The sequence below is a fragment of the Rutilus rutilus genome (genome assembly GCF_951802725.1).
Source record: "Rutilus rutilus genome assembly, chromosome: 23".
In the NCBI taxonomy this organism is placed as follows: Eukaryota; Metazoa; Chordata; class Actinopteri; order Cypriniformes; family Leuciscidae; genus Rutilus; species Rutilus rutilus.
In genome coordinates this window covers 10,663,877-10,678,663 of record NC_140233.1, presented here as the reverse complement: position 1 = coordinate 10,678,663, position 14,787 = coordinate 10,663,877, and the positions used below count along the sequence as shown (strand labels likewise).

Genomic DNA, 14,787 nt, shown 5'->3' with positions numbered 1-14,787 from the left:
TATTCAGACATATAGTAATAGTTAGTTAGTGTGTTAATAAATGCTTTATTAACATGTATTTCTACTGTAATTCAGGGTTAATTCAGGTAGTTATAAAGCATTTAGTCGTGGTCAGTTAACTATTTTTGTGAGCTCATCTATTTATAGCATTTATAGCTGTATTTATAAACTGCTTATTAATGTCTATTAATGCTTTATAAATGAATTAACTGTTTACTAATGCTTAACTAATGATTAATAGCGTGGAGTTATTATAAAGTGTTACTGAAAGTTCCTCAATGTTCCTCAAGTTAAACAGCAGCTCTACAGTCTCAGAGCCTCTCTAGGACAGCAAGCCATTCAAACAATAGAGAAGTGTGAACGGCGTGTGTTAATGGGCCATTGCAGTTCCTGCTCCAGCCTACAGGAGCGCTGCTGAGTAAGGACTTAAACACACACACACATGTAGGTCCCCACTTGGTCAAAAATGTAAACAATTCACCAAAGCGTTTTTTTAGCTGATTTTAACATGTTTTAAAGCATGACCAACAGGGCACTTGAAAAATGTCCCCACTTGGCTCGGCGGTCCCCTGTTGGTGAGTGTGTAACGACACCAAGGTCCCCACTTAGATAGGTAGACGAGTACACACACACACACGATTACACAAACAAGTAAACAAAAAACTGCATACTCTTCATTGAATGAACTATATATGCTACAAAAGCTATTTGGTCAAGAGCTGTGAGTGATCCTCATTCTGCTCTCCTTTTTTCTTAATGCTGAGTCTGATGAAAACTATTCCATATCAAACACACAATTTGTTGTTTTGCATTATCAAAAACAATCATCAGTTCAAACTACTCAAGCTGATCTTACAGATATGAAGCAGACAATAACTCATTGTAACAGAACATGTTACATCAACGACAAAACTTGTTCACATACACTGTGTCTTTCTGCAACATTTGCAATATCTTCACCAAATTGGGCTCAGATCATCTTTTTATACCAGGGTGATTAAAAGTTATCAAAAGCGTTTTGGGGGTGTTCATGATTATTGATCATGATTATTTTGTGGAGAAAAAGTATGGGCTAAATAATTTTCACAGTAGCACTTTTACAATATTATTGATATTCTCATTTTCATCCAGAGAAAATGGTATTTTATAATGGATTTTTTTTTCTTTATAATTAATTTACTTATTTCTGTACCAAAACTTTACAAACTTTTGTCTTATTTCTTTGGTTTGTAGACCATATACTAAAGGATTTAGTCCTGGTGGTACAATGTGAAACTAGCTAATTTCCTGCTGTCAGAGTATTCTGGAAAACGATGGGGAAAAACCACAGTGGCACAAGAAACAAACATGATGATATAAACAGCTATATGAGTACTACATGTTTTTATGGCTTTGGTGTTGAGTGCTTTGTTTTAGCTGGTTATGCATACAGAAGCAATCTTGGTATATGTTATAAACACCGACCCAAGTGAGAAGGTAAAGACAATAACAGTATAAATTATCCCAAACACATTATTTATGACCACATTTTCACAGGACAGTTTAAACAGTGAGGCACTGTCACAGAAAGGGTTTTCAATTTTAGATCTGTAGCGAGACAGGCGTATAGTGAGACCTAACATAGTAGACACCATGAAAACTGACAACCCCCAGGTGATGCTGATAAATTAATAACCATTTTATTGGTCATTATAGTCATGCATTGCAATGGATTACATATAGCCACATATCTGTCAAAGGCCATGATCATCAGCACATAGTGGCATGCAGCTGCAAATATGTGCCCAAAATATGCTTGAACAACACACTCCACATATGTAATGTAACGCTCTGAGGCTTCCCTTAAAATGTCCTGCAATAAGCGTGGCAACATGACAGAGGTCCCTAGTATATCCTTCACTGGAAGGTTACAGAACAGTAAATGCATAGGATGATGTAGATTCTTCTCAGTTGAGATCAGGATTATAAGTGTAATGTTACATCCCATTGTGAATATATAAACCAAGAGAATCAGGATGAAAATAGGATAGGAAGACTGAGGTGTAACTTTCAGTCCCTCCACGAGGAGAATGCTGTTTGTGAATGTCAGGTTGTCTATTGGCTGCTCAAAACCTGCAAACAGCATCACACAGACCTGTTATCATCATTAATAGCATACAATTGCTACATACAATGTTCCCTGCTATATACAATGAAGAATATACAAAAAAAGATGTTGTTGTAAACAGTAAAATCTAATTATAACATATTTCCATATGTAAGTCTATATATTATTTGTAAATCACATTGCTTGCTGTCTGATCAGTTTTCATGGTCTATATTAAATAGCACCCCTTTAAAATCACACAATCAATCATAGTAACACAATCACTAGTACATTTAAAATCAAAGAACCTGCAGTCTGTTGTTGCTATAAATTAATACCAAGATGACCAACTGGTTGCCATGAACACAGCCACTGAAACTGTAATGATATTGTTATGTTGAAATGGCCTTGCTCTAGTTACCTGTAGGGGGCGTGTTTTTTGGCAACACTTTCAATGAAGCATGCATTTATAATGCAAGGGTATTCTTAATGCATTATAATACATGCATTATTCCTTACATAACGCCTTACATCTGATAAATAATCATAACAACAGTTACAATACATTAAAATACTTACCTAGTTGTGGTAAGAGTACAATGCATGTTGACTTAATTACTCTGCTGGATCCTGATGATCACAGAATGCAAAGTGTCAGCTTGTGACGTTGGTAACTTATAAAAATGAAGAGCCGAGAATATGTGTTATGCTTCTGATAACTGGATGTGAATGGGAAATGACCACCTGTATTAGCCATTAAACAGCCTGGTCAAGCAAAGGGAGTCTGTTTACAGATGCCTCTTTGTTTGAGATTTTGTTGTCTACGTAATGAAATTAATAGTTATAGTTAACTGGTTTTAAGATTTTAATATTTCACTAAAATGTGATACACGGAACTCAGTTTCATTTCACTTTGATTTGCGTCTACTCGCCGGCATGCCCTCGTTGTCTTCTGAGCGGCTGTGTTTAGCAGCGTTTAGCAGCGGATGCCCAAAGTGTTCAAGCTGGGGTAACTTCTAGAAACATAGTTATGGCGTTGGTGAAACTTCTGAAAACATTTATTAATCAGAGGCTTGTGTTTTAATGGGTGCTAATTCACAAAGTGATGATGCCAGCTGGCTCTTGTTGCAGCTGCGCTGAAGAGGTCTAGTTATTTCAGTCAACTACTGGCACCAGTACTGATAAAAATCATGAACACTGTCTATTTTTGTTGTTCGGGATCTAATAAACCGTTTTATGCCTTTATCAGACGTTCTTCATCAGTTGGAGCTTTTATTTTATTTCTCAGTGGATAATTGTGCATGCTCATTTATACTATTTTTACATTTACTTTTTCCTTGAACTAACACTCTCTTAATTAAATAAAATACTTTAAATAAAGAAATAAAAGAATTGAATAACACTGCAACAATGTAGTCTTTAGCAAATCTAAAAAAGATAATCTGTTTTACATATTATGCATTTATTATGATGATGTAATACACTTGATGTGCTAAATCCACTTGTACCGTATGATAAATTGAAAAATTGATTAGTTTTCATTCTTTTAACAAATTACAACATCTTCCCTTTCTCTGCAGGCTAATGAGAATTTCTAGATGCATATCTTCTAATTCTATATTCTGGATTTGTTTTTGCAGACACATTGAGAACTGGTCGGGCTTGCAGGAGTTGAGGGGCGTTGACATGGAGTTGTACACCGGGCTTCAGAGACTGTGAGTACCACATCTTTTTGATCTGACATCTGCAGGAACGTATTGCTAGCGATTGCATTCGTTGAGTTTCACAGTGGCTTTTTCTTGCCAGTCCCACATAAAAAGTGTCTCCCCAAGGCCTGCTTTAAAATGATCAAATAATGCTGCTGAAGTAGCCAGAAAATTTAATTACATCCCCCAACACCCTCCATCTGGTCAAGACTTGCTTTACCTCGTTCAGTACGGTGATGCACATATCTTTACTTGGCTCTTCGTAAGTAGGGCTTCCTCCCTCACAAGAGCCACTCAAACCTCCTCTTCCTTCCTATTACAGCTCTACTGGTTAATGGAGAAATGATTAATAAGGTTCTCATTAGCAGTTAACTGTAACCCGCACTATTAAGGTGACGTGGCAGAACCTGGTCACGGTCTGGCACAGGAGGGATTTTTTGAGCTGAGAAGATACAGGTTTTTTTTCCTCCTCCACAGTGAATGTGTGATCACTCTAGGCTTTTAGCATGTGAATTTATGTCAGAGTCCACAACATGAGTCACACGCTGGGGCTTGTGTTTTTAATAAATAACATATAAAACATTTAAAATGCATAAGTAACTACTCCTAGGACTTCTTCGCATTGAGGCAAGAAGTCAGTCTCCGGCATTTCAGATGCTCTATTGGTCAAAAAGTATTTTTTTTTTTTTCGTTGTTTAAATTTGCAGGCCAAAATTTGAAACTTGAAGTTTGGTACAGGCATGAAATTTACATATGCTTGCGTTCTTGCTCTTCCTGCATTCTAATGCAAATGCAGGTTCATCAAACACTTAGCACACTTTTTTAATGCAAAAATTTGCGTAATTTTCACACACAATTTAGTAAATTTAGTCATTGTCATTATTTGAACTTTTGATGCAAATTTGGCTTATTGCACCTTATTCGTAAAACCAAAGTGATATTTGTTTACACATTTAATGTTGCACTATTTCCGCCCGTGTAAAGCAGGCAGTGAACATACTTTTTTAAAGGAATAGTTCACCCATAGATGAATATTCTGTCAACAATTATTGTTTAGACCACCACTTTTTTTCAAAACATAAGAAAATCAGTTCGGATTAGAACAACAAGAGGATGATCACATGAACATTTACCGTTCACACCAAAAATGATGACTACTGGTATATAAGCCTTCACACCAACGCACAATAACGTTCTTTAAAAGGCACCTATTATGCCCCTTTTCACAAGATGTAAAATAAGTCTCTGATGTCCCCAGAGTGTGTATGTGAAGTTTTAGCTCAAAATAACCAACAGATAATTTTTTACAGCATGTTTCAAAATTGTCATTTTTTAGGGCTCAGAAAAACGCACTGTTTTAGTGTGTATCCCTTTAAATGCAAATTAACTGCTGCTGCCGGCCCAGGGGGCGGAGCCTCACGAGCTCGCGCTAAGAGCCAGGACAATCTCATCTGATAATATCAAAACAGAAACTCTCAGTAGTGGTGTTCATTTCGACTCGGAGTCGGACAATAATGCCCACAGAGCCAGAGAATATATGCTGTAGGGAGATAGAACAGGAATAGTTTAGTTTAATTACGGTTATTTGTCATCTGCTTTTATCCACTATTAATACAAGCCTGCTGTAGCAGACCCCGTCCGAATGATGACCAAAATATACTGATGAGTTCAATTAAGTTTATTGTACCTCACACAAAAGATGAAGCCTTAGTTTTACTCCAGAAAATCACTGTAAGAGCCGAATAAACACAGTATATAAGTGTGCATTAAAGTCTTATCTGAATCGGAGAACAGCTCGTTCTGAGACAGTGCTTATGATTTATGGGGATTTAAAAAAAAGCACTTGGTGGATTTTTATCATTATAGGGTGGTTGACACACACTGCCAACACACATTTATGTTCAAACACCATGTAAAAGTGAATTTTGCATAATAGGTGCCCTTTAAATGTTCAGTCTCTTCAAATTCTATTGGATTCTAATGTTTTTAAAGTCTTTCATTGTTTTTTTCTAGTGATCAAGGTAGCAGTAATTAATGAAATGGCATAGGAAATTAATCAGCATTTGTATGTTGCAGTCGAATATCAGCATTTTAAGGAGCAAACAGGATTTGGGCATGCATGTTAAAAGCTCCTATCCTCTAAATAAAATGCTCAGCAATCTTGTGTCTTAAAATCACCCTCCTCAGAATCAGTCTAGTCTGATCTGAGATATCCATTTGGGCCACCATTCGTGATACAAAATTAGCAGTTGATAATCATCCATATTAAGCCTTGTGTTCATCGGGCTTAAGTCTCCAACCTCATGCAAAAAGAAATACTTTGCTGCAATCGGTCCCGCAAAAGCCCCTAATAACAAGAGCTGAGAGTGCTTCGTGCAAATAATTTCACAAATGCCAATGAAAAAAAAATTATTCAATATACATAATTGATTCCAGCTGCCAGCGTAAATAACTCCAGAAGCAAGGATGCAGGCTCTTGATGATATTCTGCCCTTAATGATGTTACTTGAGGAGAGGAGACAGACTGGAAGCGAAGATTAGATGATGGATTTTTTTTCCCTTTTACGTCCACATTTCCCCTTTTGACACTGCTGCGAGACGGCTAGACAATTAGCAGCCCGTTTAGCCCCTAGCTGCTGTCAGATCCATTTAAAATGAAGAACGTGAACTGGTCTTTCACTCTTCTTTTACCAGCTCACCTCCTCTTAGACCTATGATTTGCTCAAATAAGATATTTTTTTTACTTAGTGCAGCATTTGACATTAGCATAACCTAATTGTCCTTTGCCGCAGGTGGTTAATGTCTTTTTGTACCGCAAGTATACCAAGATTTCCCAAGATACCATCACGTATCTTGCACTCGTTTTACATATTTGTCATAACAAACATTTTCTCTTAGCTAAGCGTGTGCGTGGCTGCACACTTTTGATGTTGCTCCCATGCAGATAAAAAAAATGTGTGTGGAAAAAGCTAGAATCAGAGATAAATTAATGATTTTCCAGTATGTGTATACATAGTGAGTGTATTTTGTGAAAGGAACGTAGCTATAATGGTGCGTTCACACCGGACGCGAATAGCGCGTCAGGCGCGAGTGATTTCAATGTTAAGTCAATGCAAAGACGCGTTACGCGCGTAAAAAATTCCTGCGGCGCGCTAGACGCGAATTCGCCTCATTCGCGCGTCAAGTTCGTGCGAATGGCGCGAATTGAGCGTCTGGCGCGTTAAGCGCGAATGATTTTATTAGTGCTTTTTGTGCATTCACGCGTTTGACGCGAATTCGCGTCTGCCGTCCGAGTTGGAAAATCTGAACTTCTGCGTCAATTCGCGCCGCGTTAACCAATCAGGAGCCTGCTTGCTGCTGTCACGTGGTGAACTGACAGTTTATAATGTTATTTTATGTTTGGCCTCAATAAATTATTTTGTAATATGACTAAAATGCACAACAAAGCAAATCTTTCACATAAAAACTCGATTTCAATATGAGAGATACTCATTTTTTATTGAATGCAATTTATTCCATATCTATTCTAGATTATATGAAACTTTATTAATCTAATGTAAAGACAACAAACACAATTTAGTGTATAAAAACTTTTTAAAAAAAATCACAGGACAGGTTTCACTTTTGGAGGCTGGCTCCATTTATTATCAAAACAAAAATAAATGACAGATTAGGTGCGGGCGAGGGTGAACCTCGCGCCGGGGCTGTACAGCGCGGGCTCGTCATGCAGCGACCACTCGAGGCCGAGGCTTATACGGCCTACGCTGTCCTCGTCAGCGTCCTCACCGTTAGGTCCACCAAACCTACCTCCTGGAGCAAATTGTGAAACTCCTGAAACCCTCCGGAGGGTCTGGTGGACCCGAGTACAGCGACGATGTCCCCTACGCAGCTGTTTCGGCTCTCCAGAGCATATACGAGCGGTGACTCTCTCGATTAATGCTACTGCTAATGCTCGATAAACATCTAAAAAAGATGGCCGGCAACAGGTTTCGAAACTTTCGCCTCTGACGCGCGTAAATTTCATTTCAAACTTTTGATTTTACGCGCGTCAATTTCGCTCTTGACGCGCAAATTAACACAAAGTGGTCAAGCGTATAACTAGACGCGGCAGGCGCGAATTTGACGCGCTATTCGCGTTTGGTGTGAACGCAGCATAAGAGTTGTGCGTGTAAACCTCACTCCCCTGGCCTCAAGAGGCACGCTAGCGACTGACACTAGAGGCTGTGGTCTTTAGCGTCCTTGTTAGCGCGCCCTTGGGAGGCCACGCCGGACACCTCGGTTCGAACCCCGCTCGAAGCGGGTCGAGTAGGACCGGTAACACAATACATACATGCATACATACATATGTTCTTTATATTAATTAAATATAATTCAAATATAAACAAAATTGAATAATCATCACAAAAAGTGGCTTTAGAAGGCAATGTATTGTTTTATTTCCATGTGATTAATGATAAGCCGTTCGGTGACCTACGATCTACAGCAATTTATTTTGCAGTCTGTCCAAGGTGTCTTTAAAGACCATGTTTCAGCATTTTGCATGTTTAAAAATTTCATGTCAACTTTTAAAAGTGTTTCAACTTTGAAAAAATGCTCAGCAAGAAAAAAAGTATGTCAAAATAGTTGGGAAACTACTAATACCTGTTTGTTTGTCCTTTCCATTTCAGGACCATTGCGAACTGCAACTTACATGTGATTCAGCCACGAGCCTTCGCTCAGAACCCAAACCTGCACTACATGTGAGTCCTGTGTACGAGAATGTTCTCGCACCCTCTGATTAAACACCTCATTTGAAAGTCAATTGTTTGTTCCTCGAGACTCGTACTGTTGGAGATGGATCGCGAAGTTGGGTTCACTCGTTCATCTACACCGCGCAATAGATCTTCTTAAGTAGGCCATGTTTAGCAAATTGGGACAATGCATTTTCCATCTTTGGCTACTCTCACGGTATCATGGCTGCTCTTAATCGAGAGATGCCTCGGACCCCGTGCATAATTTATGATGATAAAGTTCTCCTCAATGTGTTACTGAGCACCACCCGCAGCTATTTCTCAAAAGTGAGCTTTGCGAGCAGGCCAGCAGACACATACGTTGGTTTTAATCTCTAAAGAGCAGCTTTGCAGTGCGCTTGTTAACATATCGTCTTTGTCTTTAGTCGTTTGATGGTTTAAAATTGCTTGACCGAAATGACTCCTTTCGATAATTGGCTTAACAGTCTGTGCCATAAAGCGTCGATGTGTGCCTTTTGAAATTCTCTGTGTTAGATTGCACGCTCACTTCCTCGTTCCGACAGTCAGCAAAGACCCTCTGTTGTGTGCTCTAAATAAACAAAGTTTGTTTGAGGTAGAGCTGCCTGAGTTGCTGGGAAGAAGATGGTGGAGAATGTGGGCAGAGAGAGAGAGAGAGAGAGAGAGAGAGAGAGAGAGAGAGATGATTTGCTTAATGAAGGCTGAATTGGCTAGTGTGACAGGACTGTTATTTCCCAATTTCCTGCAGTGAGCGGTGGAAAGGACATGGAATCACACAGTCACCTCCACACACAATTTGTGCTGTCCATCACGGCCTGAAAATACACTTCTTTTTTTCTCTGTCATAAACCGACGCCTATGCGATTTTGTGTTGGTGAGCGCTCCCGGTGAATGTCTTCTGTATAGAATGTTCAGGTATTTGTCACTACATATGTCCATTGTAAGCACTTCAGTAGGGTGTGCGATATAATTTTTTACTTGTCAAGCTTCAGGTACGACCTGGACAGTAGCAGTCTGCTTCAGCTCAAACTATGTGTAGACTTAAGCTACACAGAATTTGCACACTTTTGTACACATTTTTGTAATTCTTCTGAAACATTACCGCCACAGTGTCATTTCCACCACATTGAATTAGTGTTGTCACGGTAAAATTTTAATCAAAAGTTAACATTATTTCTGTTAACATTATTTAATGCACAATGAATGAAGTGAACAAACATGACCAATCAAGTGTTTGTATTAAATAACATTCACAAACATTAAAGGTATAGCGGAGGATTTTCTTTTTCCGGGTGGATCATCAAGACTATTGGTCCTCCTAAGTGTCAATCATTCTGGTGATATGTTTACGTAAGGCCGTCGTACGTGCTCGTGCACACGATTCACACGATGGCGTGCGCTCAAAACACAGGTTGGGCTTCCCACTGATGCCTCAGTCGCGAAGTTTCTACTTGACAGGTAAAGTTTGGCATGCTATTTGGAGAAATCCATTTAAAATCACTGCTAGTAAAAGCAGCACCGCGGGTCGCCATGTCTCAGCGCTTTTATGAAGAGGACACAACTGCATGCGCTTCGGGCATGCACGCGCATCAAGTACCGGGTTTTGAAAACCTGGTACCGTGATGTTTAAAAAAAATGTAGTACCGACTTGGTACCGAAGTACTGGGCCTTTGACAACACTACATTGAATTGTTGAACTTTTTTTGGAACAAAATAGCAAACTCATTTGTCTTTCTAAATCTATGTTCATAGCTAGCATGTTGTGCATCCTGAATAAACACAACTTGATTGGAAGTGACATTTCTTCACACATCGCGTCTCGTATTTCAGTTTTCCCTGATTCTTTTGTCTCATAAAATAACTATTAGGGGCAAAATTGTTAGTTGTGGAAGAAATGAGGAACAAACTGATGTACATCAGTTGGATATTTTTTAAGAGATTTAGGTTGATTTAAATTTTTGTTTTAGATCATAGTTTTAAACGTATAATTTACGTTTTTATTTGGATTTTCAGAGTTTAGGATTGAAATTCTGAAATTTAAACAAGGGAAAAAATAAATTTTGTAAATAAAAAGACATTTGAAAGTAGTAAATATAAATGATCTTTTTTTTTAATGCAATATAGTATATTTTTATGGAATTTAATAATCCATTGGACATAAAATGACAAAAATTTAAGACACTTTTATTAGTAGCCAAACAATTTTCAAATGAGCCAAAATATAATATCAAGGATATTGATAATTAGCACATGATGGCCATACAAATCAAATGGAAATTTTATTACTATAATGCACTCAACGTTGACTTTTTATTTCTAGTGTGACTAATAAACAGGAAATAGTATGATGTTTTTTTCAAAATAGGAGGCATAATGCAGTATATACTATGTATGCCACTATAAATCCAGATTGAACTGCCACAGAATTGAAACCAAAAGCATTGCAAGCCTAAGTTGATCGTAGAACAATTGCCACCAATGCTCTCTACGATCAACTTAGGCTAACCATGCTTCTGGGAAACACAGACCTGTTTAGTTTAACCTATTAAATACTAGTGATTGAACAATGGTGACCAAGACAACAGATAGCAGTGTGTTTTTCCCTTGAGAACACATTTAACACAATGTCAGTGTGTGTTTGATTGAGAGTCATCAGGCAGGCAGATAAGTACAGTAATGCCAGTGTCTCTTTTTGGGCCCTTTTTTTTATTCTCCATCCCGTGTGTGGTCTTCAAAGAGCTCTGACTTTTATGAGCGAAAAAATCCCAGAGATTTCCGGACATGCCATTCACAACACACACAAGGTCAGGGCCCGGGAATAAAGCGGCAGTGTTCTGATCCGTTTCCCATTTCTGTTTTATGACCCAAACATTTGACGTAGATAATTCACACATCACTGTTCTAACAGGGAACTCGAGTGTTAAGAAATGCACCATTGCTGTTCTGGATCAACAAACTCAATTTGACATTTTTTATTGTCAGTTCTTGTGTTTTGTTTACATCTAAACATGCTGAAAACGGCATACTGTTGTGTAATTGCACGAGATTAGACTTATTTCAGAGAATATATATTGTATCTTACCCCTCTGACAGTTTATTTTCAGTTTTTCAACTGAAGCAAGTAATTATATATTGATGAAAGATTAGAAAACTCTATTATTTTGGTAAATCGAACATGAACATCCAACTAAATAGTGCGAATTGTGAATTTTGATTGTCTTATTTTTTCATAATTTTTGGCAGCCTCTTGTTTTGGAGACTCACCAAGCTTCGTGACCCTTGCAGGAAGAGTTTTGGTGTCGAGGGGCCTGTTTCCTTGTGTTTATTCCTTGTTTTCATACCCCAACCGGCAAAGGAAATTTGTTTTCAGCAGCTTTAGATAAAAGACAAAGAAATCAATACGAGGTTCCATTGCTTTGGTCGACCTGCTTTTTGAAGAGGGGCATTTGCTTTCATGTGTCTACTGGCCATGTGTGGCAAAATCAAATGTTACCTTCTGGATTTCTACAAGAGCATCTTTTTTTCATTGGACAATGGAGAGAGGACTCAATATATCTAGGAATAGGTTTCCTAGGCATCCTGTAAAGGTTATTCCCATGAGGAATGGCAGAGGGAGAGCAGAGAGTAACTCTCATTAAAACCTCCCAGTCCCTCACTGCATCACCTTGCAAGAAAATGTCACTTATCCTTTATATGGACCACTTGCATTCTGTCATTTGTCAGTTTTTCTTTTTGTTGCCTTTTGATGAACATTTATAAAATATAAAATATAACGACATGTTATATTTAGTCAATTTTACTCAGAAACATAGTTAAACTTAGTTATTTTATCAAGTATGAAATATTCTCGATTATAGCTAAAATCATAATCGCGATTATTTTCGGTCAATATTGAAATCATGATTATTTAATACGATTATTGGTGTATTGGTATATGATCAAAGACGTATTTCACAAAATGAGTTATTTTAAATATCAGGGAATTTTCACAATTATAGATACTTCAGCAAAAACTAATACAAGGTTAACTAATGTAAGAAAAAGGTCCCCAAAACAATTATATAAGACAATTATGATTAATCGCACAGTACTAATATAAAAAATATGAAAACTGTAAATACTGTAAAATATTAATAAATGGCTAATGCAAACTAAGCTGAAATTATTCCCTTGTCAGACAAACCAACTAGTAACTTGTTTTTTTTGTGTAGTTTTGTTTTGCTTTGGTTTTAGTTTTTTTTGTGTGTTTAATGTTATTTAGGAGGATAACACTGACTTGACGATAGTTTTGGTGGTCGTCATTATGACAATTTCTCTTGAATTTTCTCTCAGTCTTTGTCCTTCTCTAAAACCTCTCTCTCATAGACGTCCCCCTCTTTTCTCTCTCTCTTTACTTTTTTCTGGCCTTTGCATGCAAACTCAGATTTTTCATCTTCCTCAATCATTCTCTCTGGCTCCATCCATCTCTTTGTTTCTGAGATGACATTATTTATTATTCATGCCACCGTTGATGTGGCTGCTGTTTTATTCCCCTCGCAACGGGAGGAGCGCGCTAAAACAGCTTACATCTTTTCCTTCTCTGTGAAAGAACTCCAAAATGAGCCTTTGACTTTGTGGTTAGTCAGTCAGCCATGTCTCCCTCTCTGAAATTTGATAGGATGCTCATCGGTAAAGGAGAGACGCTCCGTTGTCTCCGCGGGCTCCGAAGGCCCCTGAGCCCCAACGAGAGCTTTATTTGGCTTGATGAAAGTTGAGTGCTTTGAGAGAACGCATTAAATGTGTTGACGCGTCCTCTTCGCTCATTGAAATATGAATTGGATATTAATGATAATGCATGTTGATGATTTTGATGACCTTTATGAAATGTTGACATCAGAGCGGAATGACTAATCGCATTTCCGGGAGACATTATTTGCATATTTGCATTATTCATTTGTGTCAGGTGAAATGTAAAGCTTAAGGAATGCGGTTGGCTGAGCCAAAGCTAATGTCTGACATGATTGCTATACAAATTGAGTACATTTTTAGGACTGGATATCGCCAAATGCCTCAGCTACAGTACATTACCATGCATCATGGATCGTGATTGAAACTGCGCCTGCAGAATGAATCCAGCCAATGAATCCAGGCAATGAGACCATCACTCACTCATGACCCATGATGCATTGCAATGCCACATTACAAAGTTCTGAAAGACAGCTTCCATAAAACTCAGAGCAGCAGAATGGCACCAGATGAAGTCAGTTGTCTATAGAGGTCGTAAAGTTATGTTCTTAAATATGTGGGGTACAGACTGGCCCCAAATCTCGCATTTTCTCCTGTCACTGCACCAGTCATTCTCTTTCTAATACTTTCTCTGTGTCACTTGCTGTCATTCCTCACTGTTTTATGCAATTGGTTTCACCCTCGCGCTTCAGGAGAACAGGCCACAGGTCGCTGTAGGGTGCTTTGGTAGTTCTTCCTGAAATTCATGCAAAGATAGCAAAGGGTTTCCAAATGTGCAAGCTCCCATCTGATTTGGCTGGCTCAAAAAGAATCAGCTATTTTTTATGTAGAGTTTTAGTGCTTAATGGAAAGTTTTTTCCCCCCTTGCAGTTGTCCCTTTAAAGGCTTCCTAACTTTTAAGTTATAATTTTTTAATATTTGACTTATGCCTGGTCTATAGAAATCTGACATGATCTCTTCATTTGGTAGCAGACTACTGAGGGCACTAATTCAGTTAGGCGACAGTTCAAAAGTTTGATGTCGGTAAGATTTTTTTAATTTTTTTTTTAAAAGGAAGTCTCACCAAGGCTGCATTTATTTGTTCCAAAATACAGTAATATTGTGAAATATTATTAGAATGAATTTAAAATAACTGTTTTCTATTTGAATAATATTTTTTAAAATGTAATTTATGTCTGTGATGCAAAGCTGAATTTTCTGCATCATTACTCTTCAGTATCACATGATCCTTTAGAAATCATTCCAATAAGGTGATTTTGCTTGTATGTTTAAAGGTGATCTAAGTAACTTTTTTACCTTAACTGAACAGCTTCGGAGTCATTGGAATGGTTATATTACTTAGTTGGGGTTGAATGGTGGTCGTTTCGCACCCCACTGGTGCCCGTGAGCGGAAAATCCGCACTTGCAACTTTGGGCCGGCGGGCCGTCAGGAAGTATCGCGTGATATCAGGTCTCGCGATGTAAACAATTGCTTTACGGCCAAAAGAAATCTGCTAAAATGCTGTCATTATTGCGCTCCCTC

At 38.1% G+C, this 14,787-nt stretch overlaps 1 protein-coding gene and 1 pseudogene across 3 annotated transcripts in view; one reads left to right on the top strand and one right to left on the bottom strand.

The window, feature by feature from the left end:
• Positions 1-14,787, top strand: part of ntrk3a (neurotrophic tyrosine kinase, receptor, type 3a) — a 205,068-nt gene that overhangs the window by 43,959 nt on the left and 146,322 nt on the right. For both annotated transcript variants that reach the window (XM_084396553.1, XM_084396552.1), the window contains exons 2-3: positions 3,727-3,801; positions 8,460-8,531. In XM_084396553.1, coding sequence (XP_084252679.1) covers positions 3,727-3,801; positions 8,460-8,531 — 147 coding nt within the window. The remainder of the gene's footprint in view (positions 1-3,726; positions 3,802-8,459; positions 8,532-14,787) is intronic.
• Positions 1,177-2,125, bottom strand: LOC311282753 (olfactory receptor 8G17-like; annotated as a pseudogene). Its single transcript has one exon. The product of its transcript is annotated as an olfactory receptor 8G17-like (transcript).